The sequence below is a fragment of the Anser brachyrhynchus genome (genome assembly GCF_964034855.1).
Source record: "Anser brachyrhynchus genome assembly, chromosome: Z".
NCBI classification, from domain to species: Eukaryota; Metazoa; Chordata; class Aves; order Anseriformes; family Anatidae; genus Anser; species Anser brachyrhynchus.
In genome coordinates this window covers 17,005,688-17,028,151 of record NC_137697.1, presented here as the reverse complement: position 1 = coordinate 17,028,151, position 22,464 = coordinate 17,005,688, and the positions used below count along the sequence as shown (strand labels likewise).

Below are 22,464 nucleotides of genomic sequence, written 5' to 3'. Positions count from 1 at the left end.
GTGCTGAGAGAAGATACCTGTGGGGACCAACAAGAAAACAAAGATTATCATGAGTAGCTTTGCGAAGGAGACCAGACTATGAGGTGGTCCATTTTAAAAGAAAAATTGTGGTCTAAACCTTGGAAAAAAGACAACTTCACAACAGGAAGGACAAAAATCTCTGCATTGTAACATTCTTTCCTTTGTAGCATGAATAATACAGCCTGAAGAGTAATTGCAACAACACATTACTTCCACTGCCCTTCTTTCCCCCTGTATTGTCTCTAAACAACAATGCAGGAGCCAAGTTTCCTTATGCAAATTCTTCCAGATTACTTCCTAGATCACCACGCAGCCCTTCCTCAAATGGTGCATCCTGCCAGTCAAAATGGCTTGGATTGGAAGGGACCTCAAAGACCACCCAGTTCCACCCCCCTGCCATGGGCAGGGACACCTCCCACCAGACCAGGTTGCCCAAAGCCCCATCCAGCCTGGCCTTGAGCACCTCCAGGGATGGGGCACCCACAGCTTCTCTGGGCAGGCTGTGCCAGCGCTTCACCACCCTCTGAGTGAAGCTTTCCTTCTAAACACTAAATCTAAATAACCTCTCTTTTAGTTTAAAACCATTCCCCTTTGTTCGTAGAATCATAGAATAACCCAAGCTGGAAGGGACCCACAAGGATCATCGAGTCCAACTCCTGGCTACGTGCAGAACCACCCAAATATCAGACTAGATGTCTGAGGGCATTGGCCAAGCACTTTTTGAACTCCAGCACCTCAGTTCCAAGACCTGGGCAGCCTGTCCCAGTGCCCGACCACCCTCTGGGTGCAGAACCTTTCCCTAACACCCAGCCCGACCCTCCCCTGTCCCAGCTCCATGCCGTTCCCTCATGTCCTGTCGCTGTCCCCAGAGAGCAGAGCTCAGCGCCTGCCCCTCCGCTCCCCTCGTGAGGGAGCAGCAGGCCGCCATGAGGCCTCCCCTCAGCCTGCTCTGCTCTGGGCTGAGCAAACCAAGGGACCTCAGCTGCTCCTCAGACAGCTTGCCCTCTAGACCCGCCCCCCACCCTCACAGCCCTCTTTTGGGTACTCTCTGATAATATCCTTGACCTTCTGGATAAAAGTCAAAAATCCTGTTTACGTATATTCAGCTCCAGCTCCCTAATCATCTTTGTGGCCCTCCTCTGGACTCACTTTAGTAGGACCGCAGCCTTGTTCTGGGGGCCTCAGACCCGGATGCAGCACTCCAGGTGGGGCCTCACAAGGGCAGAGCAGAAGGGCACAATTCCCTCCCTCCACCTGCTGGCCATTCCTCTGTTGATGCAGCTCAGGACATGGTTGGCTTTCTGGGCTGCAAGCACACACAGCTGGCTCATATTGAGCTTTTTGTCCACCAGAACCCCCAGGTCCTTCTCCGCAGGGCCACTTTCAATACGTATCTGTACTTATGTCTGGAATTGCCCCAGCCCAGGGGCAATGTCACTGTCACCAGCGCATCTTGCACTTGGACTTGTTGAACCCCATTAGGATCACATGGGCCCACTTCTCCAGCCTTTCCAGGTTCCTTTGGATGGCATCCCTTCCTTCTGGTGTATCAATTGCACCACTCAGCTTGGTGTTGTCCACAAATTTGCTGAAGGTGCACTCAATCCCACTGTCTATGTCATTGATAAAGACATTAAACAGCACTGGTTGCAAGATGGACCCTTTAGGAACGCCACTCATCACCGGCTTCCACCAGGACACAGAGCCATTGACCACCACTTCCCGGGTGCGGCCTTCAAGGCAATTGCTATCCACTGAAAAGTCCACCCATCAAATCCATATCTTTCCAATCTGGAGATCAGGATGTCATGTGGGACTCCATCCAAGGCCTTACAGAAGTCCAAGGAGAGCACATCACTCGGTCTTCCTTTGTTGACTAGTGCGGTCACTCCATCATAGAAGGCCACCGGATTGGTCAGGCACTATTTGCCCTTGGTAAAGCCTTGCTCAGAGGTTCATGGACTCAAGAGATGTGGAAGCCTGACTCGCAGTGAAGGCCGAAGCTAAGAACTTGCTGAGTACCTCTGTCTTCTCCATGTCTGTTACCAGTTCTCCTTTCTTGTTTATCTGGGGGGTTGGAGGATGGGAGGCATACTCTCCTTGGCCTTTCCTTTCTTTCCAATTTACCTATAGAATCACTTCTTGATATTCTTTGCAATCTATCAGTATTATTTCACTAACATTACACAAATTAGTCTTCCTAACTGTTTTGCCCAGAAGGACTCACAGGACCATATGCAGCTTTGCAGCATTCTCCAGGGCAACCCCTGTCTTTTATGCTTCCCCATGAATCCAACCAGGCAGACACTTAGTTCTTATCAAAAACAGAAAAGGCTTGCCTTCAACTTCACAGTTACTGTCTGCAGTGGTTTTACCCAGCTGGGCAGCTGAGCTCCACCACAACTGCTCTCTCACTCCCCCTTCTCAAAGGGAAAGTGGGAGAAAATACAATGAAAAGTGCTCAAGGGTTGAGATAAGGACAGGATCACTCAACAGTTATCATGATGGGCAAAACAGACTCAGCATAGGGAGATTAAAGACATTTATTGTCTATTACTAACAAGCTATAGATGTGAGAAACAAAGAAATCAATTTAGACACCTTCCCCCTATCCACCCTCTTCTGTCTCCTCCCCCTGAGCAGTGCAGGGGGCTGAGGTCAGCCCCTGATGCTTCCTCTGTCTCCGCCGTTCCCTCACGGTCCCTCTGTGCCCCCGCTCCACGCGGGGTCCCTCCCACGGGATGCCGTCCTTCCCGAACTGAGCCTGCGGGGGCTGCCCACAGGCAGCAGCTCTTCAAGACCTGCTCCCACACGGCTCCGTACCACGGGGTCCATCCCCCAGGAGCAAACTGCTCCAGCACGGGTCCCCCACGGGCGGCAGCTCCCCCCAGGCCCCCTGCTCCTGCGGGGGCTCCTCTCCACGGGCTGCAGCTCCGGCCCGGGGCCTGCTCCTGCGGGGGCTCTCCATGGGCCGCAGCCTCCTCCAGGCCACATCCACCTGCTCCACCGGGGGCTCCTCCACGGGCTGCAGCGTGGAGATCTGCTCCGTGTGGGACCCGTGGGTGCAGGGGGACAGCCTGCTCCACCAGGGGCCTCTCCACAGGCCGCAGGGGAACTGCTGCTGCCTGCCTGGAGCACCTCCTGCCCTCCTGCTGCACTCACCTGGGGGGCTGCAGGGGTGGATCTCACCCCTCTCTCCCAGCTGCTGTAGTACAGCAGGTTTTTTTCCCTTTCTTAATTCTGCTCTTCCAGAGGCACAAACAACATGACTTATTGGCTCAGCTCTGCCAGCAGCGGGCCCCTTTTGAGGTGGCTGAAACTGGCCCTTATCTACCATGGGGCAGCTGCTGGACTTTTCTCATAGAAGCCACCTCTGCAGCCCCCCGCTACCAAAACCTTGACATATAAACCCACTACATTACATCTTCTGAAAGGTAAAGTGATAAAATTTGTAAGCATCAGAAGTTTAATTATCCTGTATTCCATACACACCCCTTTCCCCTTTCAAAAGTAAAGCTAAAATGACATCAGGATCAAAATCCTTCCTCACTCAGGACAGTTTCAGAATCTACTTCAAGGCTTCTGTTTCAGGTGGTTCGTTGTATTCAGTTTCCTTTCTTATGGAAGTAGCTGCAGTCAGAAATTTCAACATAAAGTGTCTAAGGCTTGCAGCAGTCCTGAATTCACAACCTTTTAGTGAAAATTTAATCCTATTTTGGGAGGGAGAGTGGAAATAATTTGTTAACATCTTAAGACAATGAAGAATTTTTTCTGCTATACCACATATAATATCACCTGACCTGAACCTGGCATTGCCTAAACAGGCAATACAGGTTCTCCCATTGTCTCAGAACATGTTTTTCTTCTATTTTTTAAACTGAAATTTCTCCATTTTTTCAGTATTGGAATGGTACTGAGTGCTGACAGACACTTGTTTCGCATTGTGCTAACAGTTGTCAGATAAGCAGTTACAATGATGACAATTAATTTATAGTCCAAGTCTTGCAGTAAAATAGTTCAAGATGAAAAGCTAAACATTTAGTGAAAAATTCAACTTGTTCCCTAACGCATGTGAAAATGAATTAATATGCTAATTCAGAGGTATTACTCAAAGTTAATCACAATGTTATGATGCCATTATCAGCCGAAAGTATGTCCATCACTCCTTACAGCCTGTGCTGATATTAGTTACTGTGCACTAAAATAAACTGCTAACACTTCATCACATGGAACAACGCAAGGCTTGAACATCTGAGAAAAGAACAGGTCTGGCTCATCTGCACACAGCAGTGCTGAGAATCCCCACCTGCACGCAGATGCTGTGTAGGGTCCTAATGCAGAGACCATCCTTCTACCCATGTCTGGAGAAGGGGTGGTAGGACCTCCCTCCACCTGAGATCACAGAGCCCCACGTGGAGGTGCACATGGGATTTTACCAAAATGTGCTTTAAGATACAGAAGTATTGTTTCCCAGCCTGAGGTTGCTCTGCAGGTCTTTCAGTGATGTTATGCAGTGAAAAAACTAGCAGGGTTGACTAGACCTGCACAGCAAATGTAATTTTCGTGAAATAACAGCACGTATGTACGGTAAAGGAGGAGGAAGTGGAGAACATTTGTAGTGATGGTGTTCTTCCCAAGAAACCGTTATGCATGACACGCCCTGCTTTCCTGGACATGGCTGAACACCTGCCTGCTGATGGGAAGTAGTGATTGGATTCCATTTTGCTTTACTTGTGTGTGTAGCTTTTGCTTTACCTAATAAAATTTGTCTCAATCCAAGAGTTCTTGTGTTTTCACCTTTAGGATTCTCTCCCCAGTCCATCTAGAGACAGTGAGTGAACAGCTGTGTGGTACTAGATGCCTGCAAGTTTAAACCACACAAGATTATCAAAAGTATAAGTATCTCTACCTTTAAATAGTTAATCAACTCTGAGAAAAAAAGAAGTCCGTCCTAATAGCTTAATTATCCTTTAGTCAGGCAAACAAACTTCAGCCTTGGAGGTGGAAGACTAGAACTTAAAAGGAAAAGCTAAAAATGCAAGAGTCTTCTCCTCACCCCAAACCCAGATATGAAAGACAAAGACACAGAAAGGAGAAGCTTTGCCCTGTCATTCCTGCAGCTGCCAGGTAACTAATAAAGATAGCTTTGAGTTTCATTTGAATCTCAAGTTTGTAGACAATTGTTCGAATTGTGACACTCTGGGCTCACACTTTTCAGTAACAATTACGAAGTACCTCAGTGATACGACTTTGGTGAAAAGGAAAAGAACTGTGACAGTGGATAACAACAACTTTAAGTCCAAGTACAGTCCAGAGTTAACTGAAATTAATTATTCATAAAACTCTGGAGAGCTTCACTGTGTTACAACAGCTAAAAGGGAGACAGAAGGAACTCAAGAGAAAGTAAGAAAAATTTTGTAACAGAAATAAACTGGTGACAAAAATGAAAACCTCCATCTTCGGACAGATATACATCTGCATTCTCTAACCCCTTGACAAATACAGTTTTAAGTGTTACAATCTAAGTTTCTTTTTCCTTAAGACAATTCAAACTGAAGTTATCACGTTTTGCTCATGAAGGAATGCTTCTACTCACAGTTTTACTGGTCTACTTGTATGGCTGAATATGGAGCCAAGAAATGGTAACAGGACAAAGAGAAAATTATAAGTATACAGTAACAGAACACGTAACTACTGATACTGAACCATACTGCTGGATTAGTAGGTATGCCTCATGATATATATTATCAAGTTCCTTCATACCTCTCAGTTTATGACATAGTTTTGTGAAACAAAGTCAGTAACGGTAAAGAAAACAGTATGACCTGCAACAGCATATAACACGTTTTGAGGCATTATCCTGAAATTTAATTGACACTTCTCTGTTTTCCTCTCTGGAAGCACCATAAATTGCAGCACTCTTTTACTTTTTTACGTTTTCATAGGGAACAAAGGACTCCCCAGTTACATGCTGTGCGTAGCCATGTACCGAGAATTTATACAGTCCATTTTGACATTACACCTAAGAAGTCTGTCACCACAGGCCAACTAGACAAAAATAGGTTTCTCCTCGTCCCTCCTCCCTTCAGCACTTTATTCTGTTGAGGAATAAGCAGTAATGACAAAGGGGAAAAACACTGCCTTTGAATCACCAACTACCCTCAAGATTTCTCTACAATTTTTCTAAGTTTAATATCCTCACTACATCCTAAAGGGACTGCTCCAAAAATCAAATGTACTCTACAGATTTTGGATGTCCTTAATCTTACAAAGAGGATGCTACTCAATCCTGAATATATCATAGGATCCAGTTCTACTAAGACTGGTAACTTAAATTGCTATAGTACACGTGAACCCTATCAGCTTGTGAGAGAATTCACATATGGTAGGATTTTCTTTTGTAAGGAAAAGAAGTATTCAACTTCTTCAGCCTGGAATCTTAGGCATATACAGGTTTATGTGTGCACATAATGTTTAACAATCTTCAATCAGAACTGTTTCCTGTTGAAACAGTTCCCTACAGCTGCAGAAAAATGCTGTCACAGGCAATTAAGAAGTATAAGGCTGAGAAATCAAGGTATTACCACTGCATAAAAGCAGCTCCAAAATCAGATTCTGCTCCTCAGTGTGGAATCAAAAACACTTCCTGTTACTATTAACAGCAGAAGAAAAAAAGAAAAAAATAAACATATTTCCTTATACAATCCATCGTTCTTCATGCACAGAAAAATCACACACAGTCATGAAACACTTTGTAAACTCTAGCCAGGACCCAATTTACATTTATTCTTTCAGCCATACAGTGAGAAAAAAGAAATCTGCTTTTTCTTTGTGAACACATTATTTTCAGCTTTCAGTAGGCTCTTTCATACAAGAGGGAAGGTTAGAGTTTTTTTTCTTTTGTATCTTTTGAAAGGAAAATTGGACATAAAAAATCTTGTTTTCGCTTATTTAGAAGCCTTGTAAAAATTCTTGTAGCTGTGCAAGTACTTCTGTATCCACGGTTTCCATAAGTGCATGGAAACCTGGTTCTCCCAGCAATTCCTGCTGTGCCTTTAGCTTCTCATAGACGAATTGCTGCAATGACACGGTGTGCACAGGGTCCTTCAGTGCAAGCTGTGGAAAACGAGAAAAAAAAGTATAAGAACACACTTAAAATACTGCAAGTACTCATCTCTCTAATAATCTGAGCCCAGGAAAGAAATCTACATTTCTTTGTAATTAATTGAGAAACAGAAGAAAAAACTATAAAAAAAGATCAAATTAATTATTATCAAAAGCAAATGTCAGCCTAACACTATTTGAAACAATAGTCTCAAACCATGAACACAGTCTGTTGTAAAGTTCCACCCTTCTATAAGATAAAACAATTTCAAAGCTGCTTTGCTGAAATGAATTCTGCTGAATAAATTCTGCTGAAATTCATTCTGTTGAATGAATTCTCCATAACTCCTAAGAAACACATCAGATGTGTTACCATGATAAGCACTTTAGATAGTGTATCAACTATGATCAGTTATATTTTATTAGTAAGGAAACAAAGAAACTAGTTCTACTAGTGCAGCCCTAGACTTACATGACAAGATCTGGAAATAAAAATATTTACGATTAGGTCAATATTTAGGTGTTAGGTCAATAGCTAAAATAAATTGTTCATATGCATAAAGAATAGACACACTTCTTCAGTAGCAGTACTTATATAACAATCTGTCCAGCTGAATTATGCAAATTTCTTTTAGGCAGGGACCGACAGAATATTTGTCTATTTTACACAATAACTGCGGAAGAGGTAAATAGAAGGGCTACATTGACAGAGGATCAATTTTGAAGTCAGAAGAGAGGGGTGGGCTAGCTAGGGACATGGACAGGTATACAGCATCTGTCCCTCAGTCCACCAGGGTGGATGAAGGGGAGGTGAGGACACCTAGAGCTTGCAGTATCACAAAGTACTAGGATATTGAAATAATAACAAAATCGCTGCAGATGCATGAGCTTCTGCTTATCTTAGTATCAAAACCAAACAACACTACTATTTACGCTGGAAAGTCAGGAAATAACATATAATGCCAGGTTTCAAAGTCCACTGAAAAAGAAAACCTTCTGAGCCTGTATACCCTGCTATGCTATTTCCAAAGAAACAGGGCATACTAAATGCACGTATTTTCTTTATTCCTTTTTATTCTTATTTCACAGTTTATTGCCCTAGTCTGTTGCATTATTACAGCATTATCTTAGCCGCCACTACGTAAAAATCCAAAGTGAAAATTACACAGGATTATGGTGACGGGCAAAAGGATATTTCCAGTAATGTACATTTATTGATCAAATTCCTTTGTTGGGTTGAATCAGAACAAGGAATTACGGCATTTAATTCTTCTCTGACTACAAGCTATGGGATACAATTAGCATCACATGGGGATTTATATCAATGGGAATGCAATATCGGAAGTATGCCTTATTAAATAAGCTACCTGGCCTGACAAATGAGGTTGAACACAGATGCATCATTTCATCAGTATGAGTACAGATATCTACTGCCTAATACAGAGTTTTTATTTTTCCAGAGCAGTAGTAATCATAGGTCACTCTCAACTTGTGAGCTGTGTCTTTTTTGTAACATTAATGGATGAATCTACAAAACTTCTAAAGAAAAAATCTTACTGCATATTCATAAATAATTCACGCATACCATAATGTTGCATGTTTTGAGATAAACTGGAATAAAATAAAGAGAATCTTTTCTGTTTTGGTATAACAGAAAAAAAGGAGTATTTGAATTTTAATAGGGGGTAGAAAACATTAAGATGTACTTATCTATTAAACAATACTACAGGCAAAACAGAGGGACATACTGATAGAAACAACCATATAAGCACAGGACTTCTTATAATATAAATACTTATTATTGCCTATTAGTGGTTTGTTTCAAAAATAAAAGCAAAGAAAGAGTAGAACACCCTGAAACATTGTAATTATCACAAAAAAGTGCTAGTCCTTCATCTTTTTAATTATGGTCACATCAACTTTCAAGTTGTAAACCTCATCATTCCCTCTATGTTCCTAACACTGTCTTCTTAGCCTTTGATCGTTCACCATTTTATACTATCCACCTGTTTTACATTTCAAAGGTGAGATATGACCTTTTTACTACTTATTCCTAGCACTTTATAACAATAGCATTTTATAACGTTATTATAATCCTAACATTGTATAACAATTTTTTTAACACATTCTTTCCACTTTTGAAAAGGGGACTAATTGCAGTAAGATTTTAATCTTTTTTTGTATAGTAGTAATTCTCAGTAAATATAGTCTGGTTGCTAGAATATACACAAGCTTTTCACACTGAAATACTGTAATGTAAATTCTAAACTACAGCCACCGTAGTCCAGATTTACCAAGGTGTATTGAGTCCACATCGCAAGGGTTTGGTACCATGGGGGCTGTAGATGTGGCCTCTGTGAGCAGAGCTCAGCAGATGCCCCACGTCAGATCAGAGCCAGCTCCAGCCAGCTCCAAAATAGACCTGCCAGTGGCCGGAGCTGAGCCAGGGACCAGCGCTGGTTGGGTGTCTGGGAGAGCAGATTGAAGAAAGAGAAAAATAGTGCAGCGCAACAGCAGCTGGGAGAGAGGGGTGAGAAGCAGCCCTGCAGCCCCGCAGGTGAGTGCAGCAGGAGGGCAGGAGGTGCTCCAGGCAGGCAGCAGCAGTTCCCCTGCGGCCTGTGGAGAGGCCCCTGGTGGAGCAGGCTGTCCCCCTGCAGCCCACGGGTCCCACACGGAGCAGATCTCCACGCTGCAGCCCGTGGAGGAGCCCCCGGTGGAGCAGGTGGATGTGGCCTGGAGGAGGCTGCGGCCCATGGAGAGCCCCCGCAGGAGCAGGCCCCGGGCCGGAGCTGCAGCCCGTGGAGAGGAGCCCACGCAGGGGCAGGGGGCCTGGGGGGAGCTGCCGCCCGTGGGGGACCCGTGCTGGAGCAGTTTGCTCCTGGGGGATGGACCCCGTGCTACGGAGCCCTGTGGGAGCAGGTCTTGAAGAGCTGCTGCCTGTGGGCAGCCCCCGCAGGCTCATTTTGGGAAGGACGGCATCCCGTGGGAGGGACCCCGCGTGGAGCAGGGGCAGAGAGTGACCGTGAGGGAGAGCAGTAGAGATGAATTGCCAAGGAATTAGAGCCCCCAATCCTCACTCCCCTGTACTGCTTGGAGGGAGGAGGTAGGAAAGGGTGGATGGGGGAAAGTTGTCTTACATTTGCTCTTAGTTCTTGCTGCTCTAATCTCTTAGTAACAGGCAATAAATTACATAAATCTTCCCTATATCTGTTTTGTCTGTTTTGTCTGTGATGCTCAACATTGGTGAGCGATGGGTCGTCCTTATCTCAACACGACTCTTTTTTCATGGTATTTTCTTCCCTTGCTCTTTTGAGGAGGGAGAGTGAGAGAGCAGCATGGTGAAGCTCAGCTGCCCACTGGTGTTGAACTGCCACACAAGGTTATATCCTTCAGTAGCAGTTCGAACAATCTACAGGGTTAAAAAAAAAAAAAAGACCATCTTGCCAAGCAAAGAAAGCAGTTTCTGAACAATTTTCTTTTGTTAATGAATGACTGTAATTTGGAGCACATAACACATTCCTAGTTAGTTTCATAGCTCAAACAGTCAAGCATATAATTACTGTAGGAAATATTGCACAGAAAAACAGGCATTGAAACTGCAATGGAAATGTCTTCTCATAGCTGTGACCCTCAGAGCAGCAACTAGACTAATGGCATGTACTACAAACTTGCCTTGGGAAACAACTCTAAAAAGCTGTTTGTTAACAACCGTTTTACTCACAAACCAATTAATAATCCACAGACGTAGTCAACTAAATGACTTACGTGACCCTACCAAAAATCTCTGTTGAAGTACTCATTATTATGTGTGAAGACAGAACAATTTCCTGAAAATATCAGCTTTGTTCTATTCTTCTAGAAAACATTCTTCCACGTGACAATTTCATATTTACAAAGTATATTCCCTGATATCTAAAGAAAAAAGAAGGTGAAAACAAAGAAGAAGAAACAGACTTCAAGTCAATGGAAAAATAAGCTTCTAATATTTATAACCAATGTTTACTAATAAGCCTCAGCTTTAAGTCCATTTTTTCCCTAATTTTCACAAGCTTCTAGAATACAATTATGCATATAATGCTATTCTAGCACACAAACAGTGATTTTCAATTTCCAGACAGAAGTGCTGTTTTCTTTTGAAATATAAGGTTTGAATCCTTGCATAGTTTTGCAAAGCTCATTGGAACTTAAAATCTGAGCTCTTGCTAGCATCTCTTAATTATACTGGTCCTCTCTAACATCTCTTTGAGGTGCTAACACACTAGCACTTGTCAGGTGGCAGACAGCAATTCCAAAGATCTTTTGAATAATCTCTGCAATACTACTGAGAAGTAATTGTATAAAAATTTGTTTAGGTTATTGCAACAGGCATAAGTATCTCCCACCATCTGTTCAATGCAGCAACACCGTAAGCCAGTAGGGACTTTTATAGTATGATTAATGCTTGCTGTCATAAGCACCAGCTAATGTTTCTAAGCCACATGGGACTTAGTCTTCTGACTTAAATTCAAGGAGCTAAATACACTAATTTGATTTCATTCAGATCATCACATCAAAAATATTTTGAGTAAATTAAATTTGCTTTCCTTCTACTTTACATTTTCGGAACTTGTACTCAGAACTAACAAAAATGAAACAGCTTAGTATAACTAGTTTATAGATAATACTAAACAATCAGCTGCAGTCTTGGCTGAATAATGAAGCAAAATGATCAGTTTGGTAGAACACCAAACACTCAAGCTCTCATCTTTCATCTTATAACGCCAACAAAAATGCTGCCTCAGGTAGAAGTCTCCCCTGACCATACCAGAATTTCATCAAAGTATTCAGGTACACCTCAACGCGTATATATTTTAAAACAAAAGTCCCTTGACATTAACAATGGAAGTCAGTAATCAAGTCTATAAATTACTTTCATTATGACAAAATTGTAACAGTACCTGGTTTAAGAGATGACCTTTCATATGTTTTCAGCCAATTCTACCTGATTTTTCGAGGAACAATTGTCCTCTTGAAAATTAAGTCTCTGGCTTGATAAGCACTGAGCATCTAACATCAGTCCGGCTCGAACAGCCATATCAATATTAACACTGGCTATTATTCTGCAAACACTAGGTCAGGGACAATCTTTGAATTAAAGCATGTATGTTGTGCTCCTAGCTGTGTGGCTAGACTTTTTTTGATTGAAACACTCCTGATACAGAGAAGACCAAAAAGTACCTACTTCCAAATAATAATTAAAAAAATGTAGAAAATTCCAGCAGTTTCTTCACCTGAACAGCAAGCTAAACAAAAGCAGCAGAATTTTGGCAAGGAAACGTATGTTACTAAAATCTGCTTTAAGATGTTGAGTGAAAACCTAATTTGACTAGCTTTTTAATATAGCTACTTTACAAATTGCTCTTGAATCTGGACATGGGTGCCTACTTCAAGGCTGGACTCAAAAAGCAAATTTTCCACCTCACTAGTTGTAAAAAGCAGTTTGAATAGGAAAAGTAATACACAGGTCTGGAGAAAAAACATGCCCCATACCTCCAAAATCCACTTGCCACCATCAGACTTTCTGCAGAATTATCCGTTTTTTGAAACCAGTATTTTGTCAGGTGGATCTCTCCCCTCAACATCTTTTGACAACACCATCAAAAATCATACCATTTCCAATACATTGTTATACATCATTCAGTACTCGATCAGTGATCTAATCACCACAAGCAAGTCAATGGAATGGTATTTAGAATGCAAGAATGGGTAATAAAAGTCTAATAAAACTCAAAAAGTTTTTTGGTGATATCCTGAGCTAAATTTTTCTTGACAAGGTTTCCAGAATTTAAAAGGATCTCTTCAGTTTAAAGATGAACACTGATACTAAAGAAAGCAAGAGTGGCGGACATGAAATATTTACCAAGATGAGTAGTATCTTCAGACTGTGAAAGACTGGAAAAATGATTTAAGTTGTGTTATGTCCTTTACATTTAACAATGATCTCAGATTATAAAATGGAGATGGACAATATGAAAGGTTTTTCACAGACTTCTACTAATATTTTCTCACAGATTTCAATGGGCCTTGCATTAGACCTGTGATTAACCTGTAGGTTAAGTGTATACTGAGAAATTATACCACAAACAGTGCAATAATAGTATTGTAAATTTTATCACATAAAATTTGATCATTTGACTTATTACAATGTAACTCATCTATTTATTTTCCTCAGAATATAAAGTCACGCTTTAACCAGTGTCTTTCCACAGTAGAGTAAAAAAAAAAAATACTCCCAAACCTTTACACATAAGCACATTATTTACACTTAAGAATCATCTAAACAACGTGCTACCATGGACAAATTTTAAGTCTAAATAAAATTTTAAAGGAAAGTAGTTCATTTTTCTTCCCTGGTTTCAAATAGACACCTGAAAAAGGTTAACTCCCTTTTTGAACAATGATACTGGAGTTCATCAAAACATATACATTAAGGGCACATAAAAAAACATTTAAGTCTATATACTATATGCAATGCAAGGTCATGAATCGGTCTCCATCTATCCACATTTTCTTCAACATATTTACAAGAAGAATAAAATATAGCAATAGCTGATAAATGCTGATTAAACAAAGTTATCACGAACTTCTAAAGCACTGTCTAGCTAAAACTGTCTTTAGTAATTATGAGCTATGCGTAACTATGAAGAGAGGTAGCAATGACAGGATAAAGGGATAGATCATAGAAGAATATCTAGACCCTGTGCAAACATCAGGAAGTCATACTTAGCATGGACCTTGACAGCATTTTCTTTTCTCCGTTTTTTTTTTTTTTTTTAATCTTTTCATTAGTGTCTTATGAGGTTTAAACTCTGAACCCTGCCATAAAAGCTGCTGATTCAACACGTAGAATATGTAAGAGGGTATAAACCTCTTGCAGTAATTAGATAGAACAGGAGACTGAAAACTTTCTTAAATCAATTACAGATTCCTGTTAGGTGGGTCCTGATCTTCCTCTTTTCACCCCCAAATATTTGTTCACATCTTTGTTTCACCAGAGGTATTTGCTACTGCATTTGTTATAGATATCACAAGAAATGTGTGTGCTGATGCTATTACATAAAGGAAAAAGCTTTCAGTGCAGGTGGATGGGAATGGTCCCTGGTGCTGTTTTGTTTTTAATCCAGTTTTGCAAATCAAATGCCGGTTGCACTTTCAAAAGCCCAGTGTCGCAAAATAACCAGGATTGGCACGCTCCTACTACTGGTAACTGACCCAAATCATCTGCATCATTTTTGCTACTGACTGCAGAACAATTTGAAATAAACGTTTGTGAGAAGTCTCAACTTGTGCACCATCCAAAAAAATTTATACTGAGTAAATTCAGCTGGGATTCAAAATGAATTTCTAGCAGACAATCCTAATAACTAGAGTTTGCTTGCTTTAACAGCTGAGAGAAATTGCAGAGAACAGCATAAGAAAATAGTGAACACATTAGCTGAAAAAAATGACAGCAGAGAAGGCCCGAGTCTGAAACATATCAGGAATAATCATCTAAGTATGAGCATGAAGAGTGAAACAAAGAAAGATATTCTTACAACAGAGGCTTGAAATGAGAGAAACAAAGGATTTTCATAATACTTAGGAACCTAGAAAACACAGTAACAGTGGAAATAGATATATCTAGATTATGAGATGAGAAACATAGAGGAAGCTGCAATGTCTGTGTATGATAACGTGTTCTAAAACTTCCAAAGACACAAAGGCTGACTATGTGTTCAGGTTGAATGTTAAAGAACAGTAGAGGAAAAATCACAAGCAATTCCTTCAAAAAAAAAAAAAAGAAAAAAGGAAAGTTACAAAGGGAAAATACATTTCCCATGTAAATTAACACCTGACTCGTCATGTCCTTACAAGTTCTGGCTCTTCATTACCGAGGCACAGCTATTTCTCTTTAATCACAAATAAAAACTATTATCCAAACGGCCAATGAACTTTGTATTACGCATGATCCCAGTACAGTTTCTTCATTATGACTGCGTTAATCAACACTGTACTGCTGCACTGAATTGTTTAGGAGGTTAGAATGATACTGGTCATAAAATAATGACCCCTTTTCACTTCTTGTACATCCCCAACAATGGTAATTCATATTAAATCCACAAAGTCAAAATTTCTAAATGCATACTATACTATTAAAGTCAATCTATAACTACAAAATTGAGAGAATTTTGACTAGAAAGTTATTAAAACTTTAGCTAGAGAGAAATAAAATTGGGTATATTCGAAGAATGCTAATAAAATGGAAAGACTATTTAAAAATCCACTTGATGTTTTTAAAATCTGATTACAAAATCCAATGTATACGAATTTGTGTAAGTCTATACATACAGATATGAATATATGGAGCCCTGAATCTTCAGCTATCTCAATAGATATATCTATGTATATATCTCAAGATATCTATATATATTTTATTTCAGCATATGAAATCCTCATCAGATTTACCTATATAGATACCTGCATAGACACAGATAACATCTATCTAGATTAGATATGTACCTAAAGAAACACCACAATTCCTAAGAATGAATACTATGATTCTTCAACAAACTTCAACTACTATGACATATCAGTAAGCTTCATCTTCCTGCATTTTTCGATAAACCATTTTTAAAGCATCTCAATTTTACAATGTCCAGATTTTGTGAACAGATGATGTTTACTTTGACAACATTTTCTAATACTCAAAAGGAATGCAGAAGCATAAATGTTGTCGCTGCAAAGTTCATCAGAGTTTGTTTTTTTTTGATTCAAGAGATGAATTCTCTAAGAAAAACAGCTGAACCAGATACAAGTAATTTAGTCTCATACAAGTGAATTACATAATCAGTTCAATAATTGATTAACAGATCAAAAACTTACAATTTTTTTCCTTTTGTCTTGTTCTGTGGGAGGTTCCTCATCTTCTGTAACTTTGGGCTCCTCAAAATGAGGCATCAACATGCAGCTAAGAATGGGAATAAAAATAGTTTGAGTACACACTATAATTAAAATTTATTTTAAAACAGTTTTAAAAACATGGGACAGGTAGGAGGAAGTTTGGAAGTCTGCCAATACCTATTAACAAGGCAATATATGCCTGTGGAGATAACACATATTACTGCTTAGTCAGTAATTTGGTTGCTGCCAAATTTCACCTGACTTTCCTTCAGTGGAAACACATTTAGACTCTCTCCTCTGCCCAGACAGTAACTTCTGAAAAATTTGTCTGAAATTGTAACTGATGTCTGTTGAAACAGTTGAAAATTAGCCACAAATTTAAAACCTATTCAAGTCTGGGAGAGACAACCAAACTTGGCCACTTTCTAGTGCATAGATGTATATTGTGGCAGCATGTATGTACTTACCATTTTTATATCAGTACTGCATTTAACAGTAGGTTATTATTGTTATGATTATTTTTCTTAAAAAAAAAAAAAAGAAAAAGAAAAGAGCTTGCATTTAGAAGTTTCCGTGGCATCAAATTTACTGCTGATAGACATCTCTTCTGTTAGATTGCAAATCTTTTCTAATTTTCAGTAGTGTTAGGCAACTAGTCTTCTATACTAATGTTTAATATATATGCTTCCTAATTGACTTATAGATAGAAAAAGATTAAGACCGAATTTACTAAGTGAACAGATACTTTCATTTTGCAGTGGAGTTCATCATGACTAGACATTTTTGTCTTGGCAGATCAATTCAGAAATTATATTTAACAAGAACAAGCATCAGGAAAAGAAAATCTGAACAGATATATTTTAGCTCGAGTTCTTGCTTAAAAATGCATTTCTGCATATAGAAAACAGACCAAGTGGGTTTAAAACACATAACATATAAAATCTACTGTCCCTAACTAGAGTTTCCCAATCTTTCCAGGTGAGTGCTATATAAGCAGTCTGCATTCTGCCAGTATGAAAATCAGAGTGGCACATACACAAACCTGTAGCATTAACAAAATCAGCAGACATTTCTCATTACATTCATGCTTTTCTGTGAGATCTTTAACAAGAGAATCTGAAATCTATTATGATCATTACTATTGGTTCAAGACAAAATCTGAAGGACACTGAACAGTAAAGTTTTAGGTGGATAGAAATTAGTTAGCTTTTGCTTCTAGGCAGATACAAGGCTTTTAAACTTGTTTTTCTGTTTTGCCCTGCCCCCAAGTGATAGGTGACTGTATGCACAGATAATAGCCATATTTTAATTTTTGTAGTAGGTATGAAAGGGGAAATTATGAAAAAAGGTCCAAATTCCAGAGATTTTTTTCTGTCTTTTCAAATAGTTTGTATAGACTTCATAAAGCCATTGGTGAAAGTCATCCCCTAGCAAACATGTAACCATAAACAGTAATTAAAAAAAATAAAGAAGGAGGTAATATTTTTTTTTTTTTTTTAAAAAAAGCAAGATGATAAGATTGGGAAACCTGCAAATATTGGTGAGACAATACTAGAAAAATGGAATGCTCCTCTTTCCAGAAAATCTGGAGGTCCAAAAAGATTTCTTCTAATTACCATTACAATGCAAAATACAAGTTCTAGAAAATCCATCTGACTGTAAGCTCTTTGCATTGTAAGCCAGGCCACTGTGTTATCGTTTTCAGACCTTGAGCAGAATCCCATCTATAAACTGGCAAGACCTCTACCTCTGCCTTTGTATTTGGAAAGGCTCCTCCAGAACCTCATTCCTCTAACTACAACACTTTCTTCAAATTCCCAGTGTAAAGGTACTCAGGGTCAGCTTATACTCAAGCCAACACTATCATTTAATTTGTAGTTTTCCCGTGCATATTTACCCCTGCTCCATCCTTTATAAGCTGCAGTTCTATGTATTGCTTCAGCCTTCATTTTCCTATACTCAACATACAAGTTCTATTAGCCTTTCCACTGAAGTAAACACTAAGAAGCTACATGTTGTGATTTCCAGTAAGGTACGTGATTTTTGTTTTCTCTACCAGTTCAAGCTTAAATTCATTCTTCTTCAACCTGGAGAGACGCAATAGCACACACCACTCCAGATGAGTGCTTTTACTTTATTTACTTTCAGATGATTTGGAAAATTTTAACACAAATGTCAGAATCTTTTAAACAGCCCATTCGGTATCTGTTAACAGAAATATATCCTTGGTTCAGTGTGCCTGTATTTTATAAAGAAAAAACAACGTCGATAGTTTAGAAGTGTACAGTGAGATGTTCTACAGGCCTTCAAGCTTAAAATATAAAATGAACTACGACAAAGTTTTATTACTTTCTATGTGAGAGCTCTTTCCAAAAGGTGTTGGCAAAGCAACATGTTTAGAAATAGAAGTGACTCTATGGTGTTGTCTCTGATAGTAAATAAAACATCATCACGGCACATTTCCAGACTTTGCAGATAAATCTTATATACTGATAAACAGTTCAAAGAAAAATAAATGCCTAGCATGGGTCAGCACTTTTGCAATCAATTTTTGAGCACAACTGAGGTTTAGCCTGTATGAACCATTCACACACTGGTGCACAGCCCACCTATTTTAAGGGGAGGAGAAATTAATAACACATATGCAGGCTGTTCTGTGCCAGCTGGCTTCAGTGACAGAAAACACCCCCTTAAGCATTTAAATAATTAGTCCAGGTCCAGGTATTCTGTCACCAGATAATTATCTGAAAGTTAGAAAATGTTTGATTTTTATCACACAGTAAATAATATTATTAGAATATATTATGCCTGTAGGGACTATCCTGCAGAGCACTTTTTTCTCCTAAAGGAGAAAAAAGACTCTCCATCGTTCTAAAACTATGTAATCATCACAGAGGGAAAAAAAAAAAAAAAAACCACAAAACATTAAAACCTCTGTCCTAAAAAAAATAACTTTATTCAGTGTTTGTTTTTGACTTCTCTGGCTTTGATATAATACCTCTAATAAGCTGGGAGTTAGTAGTAGATGAATGAGTGTGATTCTGGCAGCACATTCTCAGCAACCCTGAATCTTCCCGCCATAAACAAATCCCCTTCTTCCAGCTGAGGAAGCTGCCCTTTCAGGTATGCACTGTAGCATAACTTAACATACGCTGGTATGTTAAGTAGAACAACTGAAGACCATGAATTCTGCTTGAGGAATAGGTTTCCAAGTGTCTCCACACCTAGGTACATTGGGTACACTCAATGGATGTGAGGCACTTAAAAAAAAAAATGAGTTAAACACTGGATGTCACATTCAAAGAACTGTGCTATTGTTGAACTATCAACAGCAATCTTTATTGGAAGATAATCTTAAATATAAAATAGTCAAGTGAGCAAAAAGCAAAGCTAAGAATGTGAGTATTTTAAGCCATCATTTAATATTTAATATAAAATTCTTTCCATTTTCATTTTATGTTCAGCCCCAAGTATTTTTCTTGGAACCAAAAATTTGCTAGAACTTTGCAAACAAAATTTACTATCCTGCTAAAACAGATTCTGTTACAGAAACAGACCCTTATGAGCACGTCTCAAATGCCTACAGAGTTTTCCCAAGAGAACACCACATATGCAAAACTATTATTAAACACAAAAATTAGATTTTCCACTTACTCTTTGTATGTTCCTGTTTCAGGATCTTCAGTCATAACGTCATACAGCCCTTCCAATGTAACGTGGATGATACCACAAAATTTATCTTGGATAACACTGGAAAAGAACAAAATTTATTTTGGATAACACTGGAAAAGAACAAAATTTATCTTGGATAACACTGGAAAAGAACAGGAAAGTGACTTAGCTAAAGGAACTAAACAGGAAATATGCTCAATAACTTAAAGCACAGTTAGTGAGCAGTGATTTCATTACTTACTGCTTAGCTAAGCATGCTATCAAGCAGCTAATTTGATTTTTATTTTGATTACATAAATGACCTAAAGTCACCAAAAAGATGCAAGTAACATTCACTTTAAAAAAAAAAAATAGAATGAAGTGTTGCATGCCGTCGTTGAAAACCTAAAAGTAATTGCAAATAATTGCATAGAATTCCAGAAATGAGCAGGGAATCACGCTACTGGCTTATCTTCCTAACACATTTGCACATTCATTTTCTCCCATCATGAGTTGATGAAAAACCTACACTGCAAACTCCTGAGCAAAGAGCAGCGTGTAAAGCCAGAACGCTCCCCTGTTGTCTTCTCTCTTCAGCTTTATGAATATTTAACCTCCACTGTTTCCACCCACAGAAGCCAATTTTCTTAACTAGACAGGTGGGGACAGGATTCATCTCTGCTTAAACATAGGCATCTTCTGTCACTTGAAATACCAGGTTATTTAAGACAACTGAAAAGGGCTGTCAGATACCACCAGCGACTTTAAAAAAAAAAAGAAGAGAAATAAAAAGAGATGAGGACCTTCCTTTCTGCAGCTAAAGGCCAGGCTGGATACCCACATATATCCAAAATGACACCTACATTTAGACACTTATCTCTGCCTTGAGGAAGAGTGCCTGTAGCCTAAGAAGAGCACAGAACCACAATCTCCAAGATTCACTGAAAAAGTAGTTGCCACCAACTTCTAGTTAAACGGAAAGCAGCTGTGATTGCTGTAATTTCTGCTGATTTCCCTGCTATTCTGGGCTTGACTATCAGTGCCTGAACTCTTGCTCTGTGAATTACAAAAGGGTTAAGCCACATTGCAAGTAAAGAGATGTTCATCTTTGGAAGACTGCGAAGTTTCCAGCTATAAGCAGCAAAGAAACAGTCTAACTGGTAATGGTAAACATCAACTCTTTCCTGGTTCACCGCTCTTGGCTGAAGCATTATATTAGCCCCATTTTGGAATTTCAGACTTAGTTTTCCCCAAAAGATGCAGCTGGTGCCTATTATGCAGAAGCAAACAGGTTCCATATATGTTTAATGATACTGAACACTAAGTGTGTTCATGCTAGTTTCATCCTTTATATTCTAAATGTTATTTAAAACTGCTTAGTCAACTCTGTTCTTTAATATTCTTTCATTCCATTTTTGTATTTACAATATGATCAAAACCAAAAGACTGGATAAAAATACAGCTACTTTTACATTAGTTCTATTTGATAAATTCATTTTCAGACGTACAAAGTTATAAATATAAAACAGACTATAGAGCAATAGATTGGAAAAAAATAGGTACCAAGTTAGAATATTAAGCATACAAAATGTGTCTTTTCTATTTGCTTTGATAAGATTATGATTCAGCTCAGGACCATTTTGATTTCACAGGATTGTTTCTTTCTGTTCGCCTGGCTACAGCTGAATGCCAGGAATTGAACTGAATTTTGAATGAAAAAAACTAAAACTCCAGCATTCTCTGGGTTTAAAACTGATTCAATTTTCCTTCAGACTGGCTTCTTATTGTTCATTTACATTTTGAAGGAGACTTTCTCCCTGACAAACAGCTTCACTACCTCATTCAAAGAAGAAAGCAAACAGCCTGCAGACCACTGAGAAAACAAGCACGGGCTATTTAGCAGCCTGCAAGATAAGGCCTCAGAGATAAGGGATTTCTTCACTTTAGTTAGAGATTCCTACAAAGCACACCTCCCATTAAAGCTCTTTTGCCTCATACTTTGTAAAAAACACTTATCTAGGAAAATCCCTATTAGCTTGGTATTTTCCACTGTGAGAAAGGAAACAGCTGTCCTCACATTTATTTCAACAGGAACCTGGGGAATTCAACCAAGAACACTTTGCACCCTGGAGGAGCAAGCTATGCTCTGTAAGCATGCACTATTTTAATTAACAGTACAGGTTGCTATCAGCTACACAGTAGCTATATTTGCTCCTTTCAAGCTTCATGAAGAATCCCTAACTGCCAGAGAAATTTTGTAATTTTAACTGGGGAGGAGGGAAGGGAGAAAGGTGTTTGACGCTACAAAGGCACAGCTTTTTCATCTGCTGCAAGGGCTAATTATGGTCAATCTACTTGGGTGGTGGTGGTGGGGGTTTACATTAACCAAGATGTAAAACATATTGTAAGCATAGTACTCATTAACTGTTCCCTATTCCCCCCACAAGCTTGCAGATTGATACGAGAAGCACACAGAGAGGCCCTTTCAAGTTACTTCTGTTTCCAACAATCTGTGACATTTCCGGAAGAAACTGAGGACAGCGGTTGAAGACCCAAAATATGGTTCTTGATAGCTAGCTGCAAAACACAGAGGTATCAATGTTTCCTTTACTTGGAAAAGGTATTTTTACTTTATGGTATAAATTAGGAATGTTATTTTACTTCTTTCTGCAGTGAATACAGGTAATTTAACAGTAATTTTTCTTTTTCTGAGGACAGCAATATTACAAAATACAGAAGATCTTTCAAAATAGTGTGACTGGTACCTGC

The 22,464-nt window shown here is 39.3% G+C and overlaps 1 protein-coding gene across 7 annotated transcripts in view; it reads right to left on the bottom strand.

Moving 5' to 3' along the window:
- Positions 1 to 6,772: 6,772 nt before the first annotated feature.
- IPO11 (importin 11) overlaps positions 6,773 to 22,464 on the bottom strand; it is a 110,876-nt gene continuing 95,184 nt past the window's right edge. For all 7 annotated transcript variants that reach the window (XM_080574115.1, XM_080574116.1, XM_080574113.1 and 4 more), the window contains 3 exons: positions 19,699 to 19,794; positions 16,027 to 16,111; positions 6,773 to 7,137 (listed from right to left, as the gene is read on the bottom strand). In XM_080574115.1, coding sequence (XP_080430241.1) covers positions 6,973 to 7,137; positions 16,027 to 16,111; positions 19,699 to 19,794 — 346 coding nt within the window. In that variant the 3' untranslated portion in view covers positions 6,773 to 6,972. The remainder of the gene's footprint in view (positions 7,138 to 16,026; positions 16,112 to 19,698; positions 19,795 to 22,464) is intronic.